Source organism: Rhinolophus hipposideros (assembly GCF_964194185.1).
Source record: "Rhinolophus hipposideros genome assembly, chromosome: 9".
Lineage (NCBI taxonomy): Eukaryota > Metazoa > Chordata > Mammalia > Chiroptera > Rhinolophidae > Rhinolophus > Rhinolophus hipposideros.
Window position 1 is genome coordinate 67,804,172 of NC_138055.1, and position 12,709 is coordinate 67,816,880.

At 33.4% G+C, this 12,709-nt stretch overlaps 1 protein-coding gene across 3 annotated transcripts in view; it reads left to right on the plus strand.

Moving 5' to 3' along the window:
* The window catches only part of TBC1D15 (TBC1 domain family member 15), a 70,742-nt gene that overhangs the window by 38,300 nt on the left and 19,733 nt on the right, over nt 1-12,709 (plus strand). For 2 of the 3 annotated variants that reach the window (XM_081059456.1, XM_081059457.1), the window contains exons 6-10: nt 5,613-5,715; nt 7,039-7,236; nt 8,293-8,421; nt 8,951-9,054; nt 10,125-10,219. In XM_081059456.1, the coding sequence (XP_080915582.1) occupies nt 5,613-5,715; nt 7,039-7,236; nt 8,293-8,421; nt 8,951-9,054; nt 10,125-10,219 (629 nt within the window). Of the gene's footprint in view, nt 1-5,612; nt 5,716-6,689; nt 6,741-7,038; nt 7,237-8,292; nt 8,422-8,950; nt 9,055-10,124; nt 10,220-12,709 lie in introns of all 3 variants that reach the window. The other variant, XM_081059455.1, reaches the window with a different exon arrangement.

The window sequence follows — 12,709 nt, forward strand, 5'->3', positions numbered from 1 at the left end:
CTTTTTGCTTTCATTCCCTTGTCTGCTTCCTTCATGGCCCTTAACAGTTAAATAATTTTGTCTGTTTGCTTCTTTTATGTTCTACTCTAGAATGTAAGCCCATAAAGGTAGGGATTGCATCTATCTTGTTTACCTTTTTGCCTGAGTTTCCCCCACAGTGCCTAGCACATAGTATTTGTGCCATCTGTCTTAGTTGAATGAATAAATGGCATGGTATTTAATAATTCTACAAATCATTTTGAAAGGGTTGTTACAAGGAATAAATCATACATTTGTATGACTAGAAGGAAATAGATTTTAACTGAAGAGGTAGAGAGTTTTCTATCCTGGATGGGTTCAAGGATAGACTCAACAACCACTTAGGTGCTTTTAAGGGAATGTGTACCTTGAATGTGTGTTGGTTATGTTTTAATGAGGGTTATAAGTGAAACTTCGTTTCCTTTTCTGTATTTGTAAACAACTGAAAAGTAATTATAAGAATCAAACAGATGGTGATAAAAACATTATTGGTGAGACTTAGATATGCAGCATGTTTCACCCCAAATTAGTTTGAAGTCACCCAGTACTGTCACTTTTGGACAACCACAGGTCTCCCTAGTGAGAACAAACCACTTATGTGAATGAGAGAGGACTAGAAACCACCTGCTCTATTGGCAGGCAGATCAAGAGAAGGAAAGAGCCTGGATGGGGTTATGCCAGGCAAGTACCTTACTCTTTCCTGATCTCAGCAGTAAGATATGTCGCTGTGAAGCAGGAAGTTCCTTTAGAACAAATGCATATTTCTGTTTGGAAACATGAAGCCATGGGAATGGTGTTCCTCTCTCTTTTTTGTTCAACAAATATATATATATATACACACATATATATATATATATATATGTATATATATATTTTACAAATATATATATATATATTTTTTTTGAGGCCCCACTATGTCCTAGACACTGTGCTAAATGCTGGAAAGAGCAATAATCAGAAAATATACGGCCTCTGCCTTCATAGAGTTTGTACTATTGTGGGAGAGACAAAAATATTGCTTATACAAATTTAAAATTTCAGCTATAGTAAGTGCTCTGGATAAGAGATATATAGCACTGAGAGCATATAATAGGATAATATGAAGGTCTTTTTGTATGTCAGTGGTAACAAGCTCTGAGAGAAAATGGTATTAACTAGGGAGGATAAAAGGGGACAATATGTGAGTATAAGTGATTAATTGCAACCTGTTATGATCTGGTCAAAGAGAAAAACCTAGCAGAGGAGACTGACCTCCCTATGCTTCGTTCTCTTCTCTCTCCCCGCTGGGCTTTGTCATTATGTTTATGGTCAGTCAGGGATGTGGCTGTTATTGGGGGAGGAGATAGTTGTCTAAAGGAAGTCCTTCAAAGGCTGCACTCCAAATACTAGCCACTTCTCCATTGTGTGTTCTTCTATGACACTGTGGGCCAGTTTACTCTTTGCCCCTGAATAGTCTGAAGCGCTTAAGAGTAGTACATCAAGTATGTTAACTTTACAGTCCCCTCTGTACCCCTGGCTGAAAATAAGTACTCCCGGTTCTTTCCCATCATAAATTATGACCAGTTGCATTATGCCTTAGAGCTCACCAGAGATTATATGTTGAGTCCAAGCAATACAATGTAGATACTCCATAAAAACAGCCACCGGTACAAAAGAAGTATACCCCATTATCAAATTCTTAGGGAGACATTAAAGGTCCTTATTCTTTATGTTCATTCGTTATTGTCCAACTAAATGGAATACCCAGTTGAGTTAAAGTCCAAAGAAATGGAAATTCCCAAATATCCCAAATTTTTTTACTGTACTGCTGTTTCCCCAAAAATAAGACCTAGCTGGACCATCAGCTCTAATGCATCTTTTGGAGCAAAAATTGATAGAAGACCAGGTCTTAATTTGCTATAAGACCGGGTATAATATATATAATTAACATAATATAATAATATAATATAATAAATTTAATATAATTTAATTAATATAATATAAATATAATACCAGGTCTTTTATTAATTTTTGCTCCAAAAGATTCATTAGAGCTGATGGTCCAGCTAGGTCTTATTTTCGGGGAAATATGGTAGGTGTCAGCCATGTGGGCCTCATTTCCTGTCACTGGAGCAGTTATCCTAACAAGGAAGGTTTCCAGATTTAAGTTTTTGTTGTCAGAGATTATGACAGAGACCAGAAGAAAGAAGGGTAGTCCAGGAAAACCTTAATTTCAGCATCCTAATTCAGCATCCAGGATGCCAGCCTGTCTATGCCGTGGTCCTCCTCCTTATTCGGAGTTCAAAACCAATAGAAAGAAAATCAGACCATATTATTTTTTGGTCATAAATTGAAGAATGTGGCTTGCATCTGTGGCCATGTTTTTTTCCTAATACTCCCCCCTAACAAATTAAGGGCCTTACCATACAGATGGGTGAAAGAATGAGCTACAAATACATTTTCATTACTTTTCTGGTACCAGGTTGGTTGCCAGGATATGAATGGTTATTGGTTCCACTAAAGTTGTTTTGTATATTGGGCTATTTTTACATTTATACATAAATATCCAAGCAGTAAAATATTCCCCTAAAAATCCAAATTGGTTGTATCATCATATAACACCAACCATTTACAAAATTAGGTTCTAAACCCTCATTTATTCACTTTGAGAGATATATAAACCTCATATATACATAAATATGAATAACATGTAATATAGTTTTGCTGTAAATATTCTGTACCTTTTAATTTTTATTAACCTTCCAGATTGGTATCCTTTGCAGTGAAATTTTAATATATTTCTTTAGCTTTCCATATTGGTTATTCTTAGCAATATGAAATATTAATAGTTAATGCTACATTTTAGTGCACATTCTTCAACTGTTACAATTTCTGAATTTATTCTGAGGTCTTTGGGAGAGGCTCACTCCAAAGCCTGGGAAGTACTTCTGAATTTTTAGTAGATATGCTTCTAGAAATGTAATATCTTAGACTATGTTTTTTTTAAAGTCTTGTAGTAGGTTCTAATAGAATTGCTGATTTAGCATTTTTTAAAGTTCTGTCTTAACTGCTGCAGTGAGTTTGAAAGTGTTGAATAATGTCACGAGAGATCAACTTTCCAGAATCCATAATATTCCCAGAATACATAAATATAATATTTATAAATCTATAATATTTAATCTTCCCAGGTTAAATCAGTGTGGTAACCTGGCAGGTGCAAACATAACACTGTTCTGAAATGCCAGCCCTTTTTTGATGAACTCTGCAATTGCTCACCAATATACTACTTGTCTTTTGACTGATGTACTTTTTATAATGTTTTGTTGACTTCCTTAGGGACAACCAAGTCTTAAATTTGTTACATCTTTCTTCCTAGAGCTTCCCCTCTCATCACAGAGTATTGGGTATAAAAAAATGAAATCCTTCCTTTTAAAAAAAGTATCTGTGATTGTTTGTGGTTGGGCAGTCATTATTTTCTTCCCATCTACAGTTCAGTGACTGCAGTTTTACAGCTGGAGCTGTAATAATGATCTGAGCCCAGATAGTTGAAGGTTGCATATTTTTTCCCTTTCCCCATGCATAGCCAGTGTTTTGACTTTCATGACTAATTTTTATTTGGATTTTAAAGAAATAATTTGACTTTATTGTTAGAAATAGAATTTATTGTTAGAAACAGCATCAGCAGCACTATGCTAGGAAGAAATATATTTCTATAGTGGTTACTTTTTCTGGTGCTACCTTTTAAAAGTTGACCCATCATTAAAAAATATCTTGTAAGAACCTATGGGTCTTCATATTAAGCATGACCCCAAAAAGTGTTTACAAAAATGGTGTTTAGTGAAAATTGAACCTTTTAAAAGTTACTAATTTTTTCCTACTTCTAATAACTCAACTTCAGCTACTTTTTAAAAGCCAAGGAGCTTATTAAGCTACTATTGTCTCAAAATTGAGCACTATTTCTGACTATGTAAGAATGAGATCCTGTTTTGGATTTCATATTCCCCTTAGCATTGATATTGCATCCATTTATGTTAGAATTGAGAAGAGATAACTGTTATTAAAGTTCTTATCTCAAACCTTTATAATAAACTAGAAATAGATAACAGCAAAATAACACATTTAATTTTTATTTTAAACACAGAAAAGTTGTGGATTTATTACAGCTGACTTACTAAGTTATAAAACTTAACTGAATAGAAAAAAGACTGGATAATTCATCTGATTACTTGAAATTAGACAGATGTCTATTTGAAATGCATTTTATTCTGTAGCTATTAAGAAATGTGGAGAAATGCTTGTGTTGCAAGAACTAAAAACATAATTTCTGAACTGTATATTATAACCTTGTTAAATATGTTTGTTAATAATTATGGATTGCATAATTAATGATTTTCAACAGATAGTTAACCTATTATATCTTATATTTTTTTCTTCTTTTTTTTTTTAAAGATTTTACTGGGGAAGGGGAACAGGACTTTATTGGGGAATAGTGTGTACTTCTAGGACGTTTTTCCAAGTCAAGTTGTTGTCCTTTCAATCTTAGTTGTGGAGGGTGCCGTTTAGCTTCAAGTTGTTGTCCTTTCAGTCTTAGTTGTGGAGGGCGTAGCTCAGTTCCAGGTCCAGTTGCCGTTGCTAGTTGCAGGGTGCTCAGCCCACCATCCCTTGCGGGAGTCGAACTGGCAACCTTGTGGTTGAGAGGACACGCTCCAACCAACTGAGCCATCCAGGAGCTGAGCTGCAGCTCAGATCAAGGTGCCTTGTTCAATCTTAGTTGCAGGGGGCGGAGCCCACCATCCCTTGTGGGACTCAAGGAATTGAACTGGCAACCTTGTGGTTGAGAGCCCACTGGCCCATGTGGGAATTGAACCAGCAGCCTTCGGAGTTAGGAGCACGGAGCTCTAACCACCTGAGCCACCGGGCCAGCCCAATATCTTGTATTTTTAACATCTTATATTGTAATACTAACAAGCTATGGAATGAAGTTGGGAACCATTTCAAAATAGGTATTTTCCTGTGGTGTACATATTATATATACTAATGAATCCCAAAATGTGTTTTGACTTTATAATAATAAAGGAAGACATATTTGTAAGGTTATTCTACTACCATGTTTCCCCAAAAATAAGACCTGGCCGGACCATCAGCTCTCATGCGTCTTTTGGAGTAAAAATTAACGTAAGACCTGGTTTTATGTTAATATACTTTAAAACCGGGTATAATATAATGTAATATAATAAATACTGAGTCTTATATTAATTTTTGCTCCCAAAGACGTATGAGAGCTGATGGTCCGGCTAGGTGTTATTTTCGGGGAAACATGGTATAATTCTAAACAAGAATCCATTACAGTTTAGTTTCTCTTGGCTTTACCTAGAATAAAAATATACTTCAACCCTTTCAAATTTGTTAATGTAATATTTCATGTAGTTTTGGAACTCATTTAAGATAGTTACTATGTACTTGTTAATATTGTATTAATGGGAAAGAGTTGTAGAACTGGGCATGTAAGTTTTTTGTTGTTAAGGAAAAGTAAGTGCATTAGTAGTTATTTTGTACTTCTAGTAAGTACTGATTCAGTGTGCTAGTTTTTGACACATTCCTTCTTTTTATTACAGATCTCCACAGGATAAAAGAACACTTCTTGTGAATTGTCAGAATAAGAGTCTTTCACAGTCTTTTGAAAATCTTCTTGATGAACCAGCATATGGTTTAATACAAGTATGTTTCTTAAATCTATTTTGTATTATTAATCTGTTAGTCTGACTCGATTGTTTTCCTTACCTTCTACCTCTCACTTTCTCAGATTATACAGAAGGAAGCAAATGTCTGTGTGTAAACTTTATGGAACTATTCTCTGTAATTGTATAGAAATAATATGTTTCATATTATTTGTTAGACTCAGTAGCTTCTTTGGTTCTTAGTTACTCTTAAGGCAATATTTCCCTTTATCATAACAGTGAAATTGGACATCCGTAGATTTTTATTATCATACCTTTCATTGATTAGGTGAAAAGGTCACTGGGTAAGCCACTTTGAATTCATTGATGATCAACTTAGGCACAAATCTGGTTTGAATTTTTATTTTCCATTTAAGTAGGTTCATTTGGGGTCATGATAATCTAATTCCCCTTAAAGTATTTGAGTATATTCTTGCATTTAGCTAAAAATGTGCATTTAACACAGGCAGAAATAAAGTTATTTTTCTCTCAGATGTCTGTGTAAAATAATGAAATGGTTGTTTAGTCATTCATTTATTCACTTATCCATTCAGAAAATGTTGGAGTGCTTACTCTGTCCCAGATGCTCTCTTCTTGGTTCTGAAGATAAGATAAAGAAAGAAGGAGGGCAAGAGAGCTTAAACACTGATTAAAATAAAAAGTGAGGGAACAGTTTTTCTTACTGTGAAAATAATCATTTTAAAGATCGACCTTTGTTACTATTTTTGCTAAATATGAATAACCAGGCAGTTTGGGGTTTAGAAGTAACCCTAGCAGTGGAAAAAGCTTTTGCTGTTTTCCAGGGCAGCACTGCCCAGGATAAATTACTTTTGTTGGCATGATTTACCAGTCATATAATTAGATTAAAGTGTAAGCCAATATTTAAATAACGCGAGCTTTTAAACTTGACTACGAAGTATTTTGTATTAGACTGTGTGGTACTGCACACTTCAAGAACTATATTTTTTTGTGAAGGCAGGACTGCTAGACAGAAGAAAGCTGTTGTGGGCCATTCACCAATGGAAAGTAAGCACTGCATATGTTTCTGATGTATGCAGATTGAATGAAGCCTGCAAATCATTTGTTTACCTGCAATTCAATCAGTAGCATTAATTTGCCATTGAATATACTATTTTAACCAAATGAAAATATTGGTTTAGAAAATTTAAAATTTTCTTCTCAGAAAAAAATAAAATTTTAAGCTAATCTTAGAACACTCTGTTTTAGTTCTGATTCCCCCCCTTTGAAAAACTTTGCCCTTTTGTTCATCATTGAGGTATTTTTCTGAATTAATAATGCTAATATTTTTCTTCCTACTACATAGAAAATTAAAAAGGATCCTTATACAGCAACTATGGTAGGATTTTCCAAAGTCACAAACTACATTTTTGATAGTTTGAGAGGCAGCGATCCCTCTGCACATCAACGACCACCTTCAGAAATGGCAGATTTTCTTAGTGATGCCATTCCAGGTTTAAAGATAAATCAACAAGAAGAACCAGGATTTGAAGTCATCACAAGAGTGAGTGGAGATTTATTTTAATATAGCTCATATTTTAACAGGAGAAATGTTTTTATACATGTACAAATATTACAGAACTAGAAACTCAGTTTTGGTTATATCTGCCTCTTTCTCATAATCCTTTCTTATAATCTTTTGCTAACTAATATATTTATCAACTAATGCCTGTCCTGCTATGAAATTCTTGGTTTGTTTTTTATCAATTAGTGCTACTTACAGTTCCTGTTCATTAATGTTGGGTCTCTTTTCTTTGATTACTTTCTGATGATAGTGAACATGTTGTTTGTTGCAGTGAGTGCATAGTGAGCTTTGCATATTGCCTCTCGTTCTAGTCCTAATTTATATACTATTTCTCAGTAGACACCAGAGGCAGCTTGTCAGGTCACTATTCTAGGGCTTTTATTCATGTGAATCTTTTTTTTTAATAAAATGGATTTTGGTTCTGAATTATGGCCTGAAATCTTCATATATGCTCAACAATACTTGAATTTGCTACAGTTTTAGGCTGTACATAGTTAGAACATTATAAATATCTAAATTGTGATACTTAATTAAAGGGCTTATCTTGAAAATGGCATTTTTAAATTACAAACATCTGTTAATTGGATAAAAAAACTGTAGAAAATACCAAGTGGAGCCAATGGATCATGAATCAATTCTGAGAGCTACAAATTTTACTTTGGAAGAAAAGCTAATTTTAGAAAATGATTAATGTTATAATACTCTCTTTTTTAATAATATAGCATATCATTTAGTTTGAAGAGTCTCGTATAGAAGTTACACGTTGAATGTTCTGTACTTACGTAATTGAAACCCAAAGTAACAAACGTTTTCCTTTTTTTGCATTTATAACCCAGTTGTTTGTGTGTTTAGTGGGAGGGAAAATGTATGGAAGGCTCACTATTGTAGTTCATAAACTAAACATTGGAAAATAAGGGAAGATATTAGAAGTGTTAGGATATTTCTGAGTAATAATATTTTAATTTAAGTTCCTATACCTTGATTTCATTTCACTGGTCAAAGCTGTACTCCTTATTGTTTATCTTCTTATTTTAGATTGATTTGGGAGAACGGCCTGTTGTTCAAAGGAGAGAGCCAGTATCAGTGGAAGAATGGACAAAAAACATTGATTCTGAAGGAAGAATTTTAAATGTAGATCACATGAAACAGATGATATTTAGAGGGGTAAATACTTTAATATGGATTGCATGTTAAACTGCTGGTCTTCCAGTTTTCTTATGGGAAGGTAGAGAGGCAACAAGTTGTTTTTGATGAATGATGCCTTCAAATACGTGTAGGACAGAGTCAAGTGCTTGTGATGTCCATGAGGGTTGGGTGGGGGGCTGTCATTAAGCCTAGGGGAAGCTATTGTTCCTTACTTGAAGTTCGTGGTTATGTGAAGGAGACGTGTGTGTACACCCCGCTGGTAGTTGCCTTATCCAGTAAGCATTGGGCTTAGAAAGTCTAATCAGTTTCACTGTGATATTCAGTCTATTGTATACTCTGCATTGGGCAAGGTTTCTGGCAGCTGCTTACAGCTTTGAAGTCTAGAAGTCAAAAACAAGATAGTATTTACTGAACTGAGCTATTTTTATACTATATGTGAGACTGTCTCTTAAATATTAGTCTTTCTGTTTATTTAAATGCAAGTTTTATGAACTTAAAGTATTGCATTCTTTTTTATGAATGTGTTTAATATGCTTATTTTCTACAGGGACTTAGTCATGCATTGAGAAAGCAAGCATGGAAATTTCTTCTGGGTTATTTTCCTTGGGACAGTACCAAGGAGGAAAGAACTCAATTGCAAAAACAAAAAACGTAAGTAATGGTTTTGCATGTGTTCATCAAAGAAATTGAAGTAACTCACCCATACAAACTAGTAAAAGGTTTCTAGATTGACTATTTGGAATGTGTAGACTAGGATATGGGAAAACTATTTTTGTTTTTTTTTTAATTTAAAAATTATGAGCACTATAGTTATTTTGAATCAGAAACATTTATTAGAAGAACTTTGTTGCAGTTATGTTAGTGAATATGTAGAAGTATGGTGAGGAAAATTTCAGTCCCCTTGTACAGACATTTTACGTACTTGAAACATAACTAATTAGAAATGGATTTTAAGATGCATCTCATTTATCTTGATTCATTTTTACAATTATGAAATTATAAAAATAACTCATACAAAGTGTGTTTGTTATTTATTTAGGTTAATTACCTTTAAGTTGTTTTCCTGGTGCTCCTGTACTCTTTCCTGGTGCTCCTGAAAGACCAGACGTAAACTGGTCTTTCATTCTTTTGGGAAGAGCATTTCTATTTTTAAATAATTTCTCAGATTTGAAAAGCAACAGACTAACTTCCCAGGTGCACTTTTATTCCTAGTTCATTAGTCTGGTTTTGGATTTAAAGCTCACACCTAATCACTATGTGCATATTTAGACTCTTGAGACAGTTCATTTCTCAACATTTTTGCCAGTCCTTCTGAGACATTTTCACATTAACAAGTTCCTTTAGTAAACTCGTTGGAGAATAGAACTATGTCACATTAAAAAAAAAAAAAAGTCCTATAGACTTGTATTTATCATTATCCAGAAACTTCAGTGGTTAAAATATTTAATGACTGGAATAATTTTAGGTATGTTATTAAGGATTAATATAAATGTTTCTTTAAAATCATACCTAAATTCTAGTTGTTTAAACAAAATTTATGACATGTATAGTGTTTTTTTTCATTTTCATAACTTAAACATTTCACTACCATATTTATAAACTTGCATCTCACTAGCATCATAAATGGTTTGATATATTGCTTATAGAAAAGCTCAGTTAAAAATGTTTAAAATAAAGAGTGTTCAAATAAGCTGTTTTTGGTGTAAAATTGTTTTTTGTAGTGATGAATACTTCAGGATGAAACTGCAGTGGAAATCTGTCAGCGAGGAACAAGAGAAGAGAAATTCGAGGTTAAGAGATTATAGAAGTCTTATTGGTAATTGTTTCTTAATTTTGGAAATGCATGAGAGGGGTTTATACTGAAATCTTGATAAAATTTAAGAAGTGAAGATGCATACTATAGAGTTAGCTTCAAAAGAGAAATGAGAATTGGAGAGTACATTAGAATGTGTGTTTAATATTCTTGGTTGTTCCTCTTCCAACAAGTATATAAATTCAGTCAGTATATTTATAAGTACTGATATACAAGTGTTTCATTTTTAATTCCAAAATGTGAATTAATAAAAAGTATTTAACTTTTTTTGCTGTAGAATTAATTTCATTAAAAAATTGTTTTCCTTATTATAAAAACAGTTTGTGTTGATTACAGAAAAATTAGGAACTGTAGATGAGCAAAAGAAGAAAATAAAAATTAGTTTTGTTTATGACATCCAGAGATAACTATGGTTAATAGGCTTTGTTTTATATTCCTCCCAGGCTTTTTCTAACTATGCATATATTTCAGTTTTTAATTAAATGCCTTACAGATACATGGTAAATTTTTGTCAGTATTTGAGAATTGAATAACTATTCACATGGGAGTAACTTATTTCTTAAAGAAGAGATGCTTGATAGAATTTTACATTAAGAGAATTAGACTTGTTGTCAGATAGTGAGTACTGGGTTGTCTGGTGCTTATGATAAAGGCCAGGTTGGTAAGTTATTGAAGGAAAGCATAGTTACTGTCCATGTCTTACCTGACAAGTTTCAGTTCATAATCTACATCTTATAGAGAAGAAAACTGAAGCAATGAGAGCATAAGTGACTTGTCCAAGTCTATATGGTTAATAAGGGCAGTATCCAGTTTTAAAGTTCTCAAGTATCTTGTTACCAAGCCTCTCTATAGTTTTAAGATAGCTTTCGATAGTAGTGGAACTTACTGTTTTAATTCTTATATTGTATTTGGATTTGTTCATTTGTAGCTTCATGAATGAAGATAGAGGGATGTTTTTAGCACCATGGGCATCATCACCATCCCATGGAATAAAAAAAAAAAGTCCCTAAATTATAGTTAGAAAGCCCAACATAGCAGACTATTTTGGTAGTTTTTATAGACACAAAAACAAATGCTGAGATCTTATAGGCAATAATAGTTTTGATTGAAAAATAATTTAATTTTTCTGAAAAATAAATTAGATTGTCCTTCCTCTGGCTAAAGCAGAAGGGGATCTCGAGGCAATGGGTTTATTTCAAGTTTCCAACTGAAGCCCCTGCTAATTTCAATTTCAGTGGGGAAAATGATAATGGGTTGATTTTTCCTGCTTGGGCATAAAATATTTGAAGCGGAGGGATCTTAGACAGCAACAATTCAGTATTTTAAAGTGTTTTGTTTTCCATATGCTCTATCCTCTTTTTATCAAGCAACAACAGTGACGATGGCTCTGATCTTCTCAGTCTTTTTTATGTCCTGTTCTCACTTTTTGTCTCCTTTTTCCAGGAGATTAGAGTAAAAATTTAGATGTTTGAAATCCCCATAATATAGTTTGAATTCAGACGTACTTTAGTCCCATTTTCTCATTTTTAGGAAATAATAAAATTGAATGCCAGAAAAGGTTAGTAAATTATCTTTATCATCTATCTAGTTAGTTCCATAGCGTAGACTCATTCATAATCAGATCTACTTCTTAATTAACTGGCCTTTCAACTGTACCATGCTTTCAACCAGTAAAAGTGTATATAGTAAGTTGGTTTTAAAGCATTCTTTTTCTATAATACTTTTTCCCAAAAGTATTTTTTAGGAAGGATTACCAAAAGAGTTTTTTCTTGGTATAAATTCATCTTAGTAAAAACATAAATAAACAGTTAAGCTGTAGGCCTTGTGGATTGTGCGAAGAAGTTGGATTTTAAGTATGAAGAGAAATTGTCGGAGCATTTTGAATGTAACCATCTTGTTTATGTTTTAAAATCATTTTTCCTGCTGTGTGGGAAATGGATTGAATCAACGTTAAGATTAGGAGCAAGGAGACCAGTTAGTAGAAATGACTCCAAGCAAGTGATGGTGGTAGTGGAGATGTAGAGAAATAGATGGATTCAAGTTGTATTTTGGTGATAGAATTGATAAGACTTTTTGATGAAATGTGGGGTATGGAGAGGAAAGAGAAAAATCATGAATGGGACTACATTTCCTGACTTGAGAAATTGGGCAGATGGTGGTGCCACTTACTGAGATGAGGAGAATAGGATGTGGTGAAATTGGATTAGATGTTGGATGTGTGTACCTTAAATGAGATGTACTAATGTAATGTAAGGTAACTAGTTGGATAATCTGGAGTAGTGATACAAGTTTGGGTATTATCAGTATAAATATCTATGGGAATAGACGTTGTCATCTAGGGAAAAAAGAGACAAATAAGAAGGCTCAGGAATCCCAGTCTTCAGAGAGCAGTGGTTCCTAACTTGGCTGCAGATTAGAATCACCAGGGATCTTTTTGAAAATTACATTGATTAAACATTCCCACATTTATTCAATATTTACTTAGTTCCTATT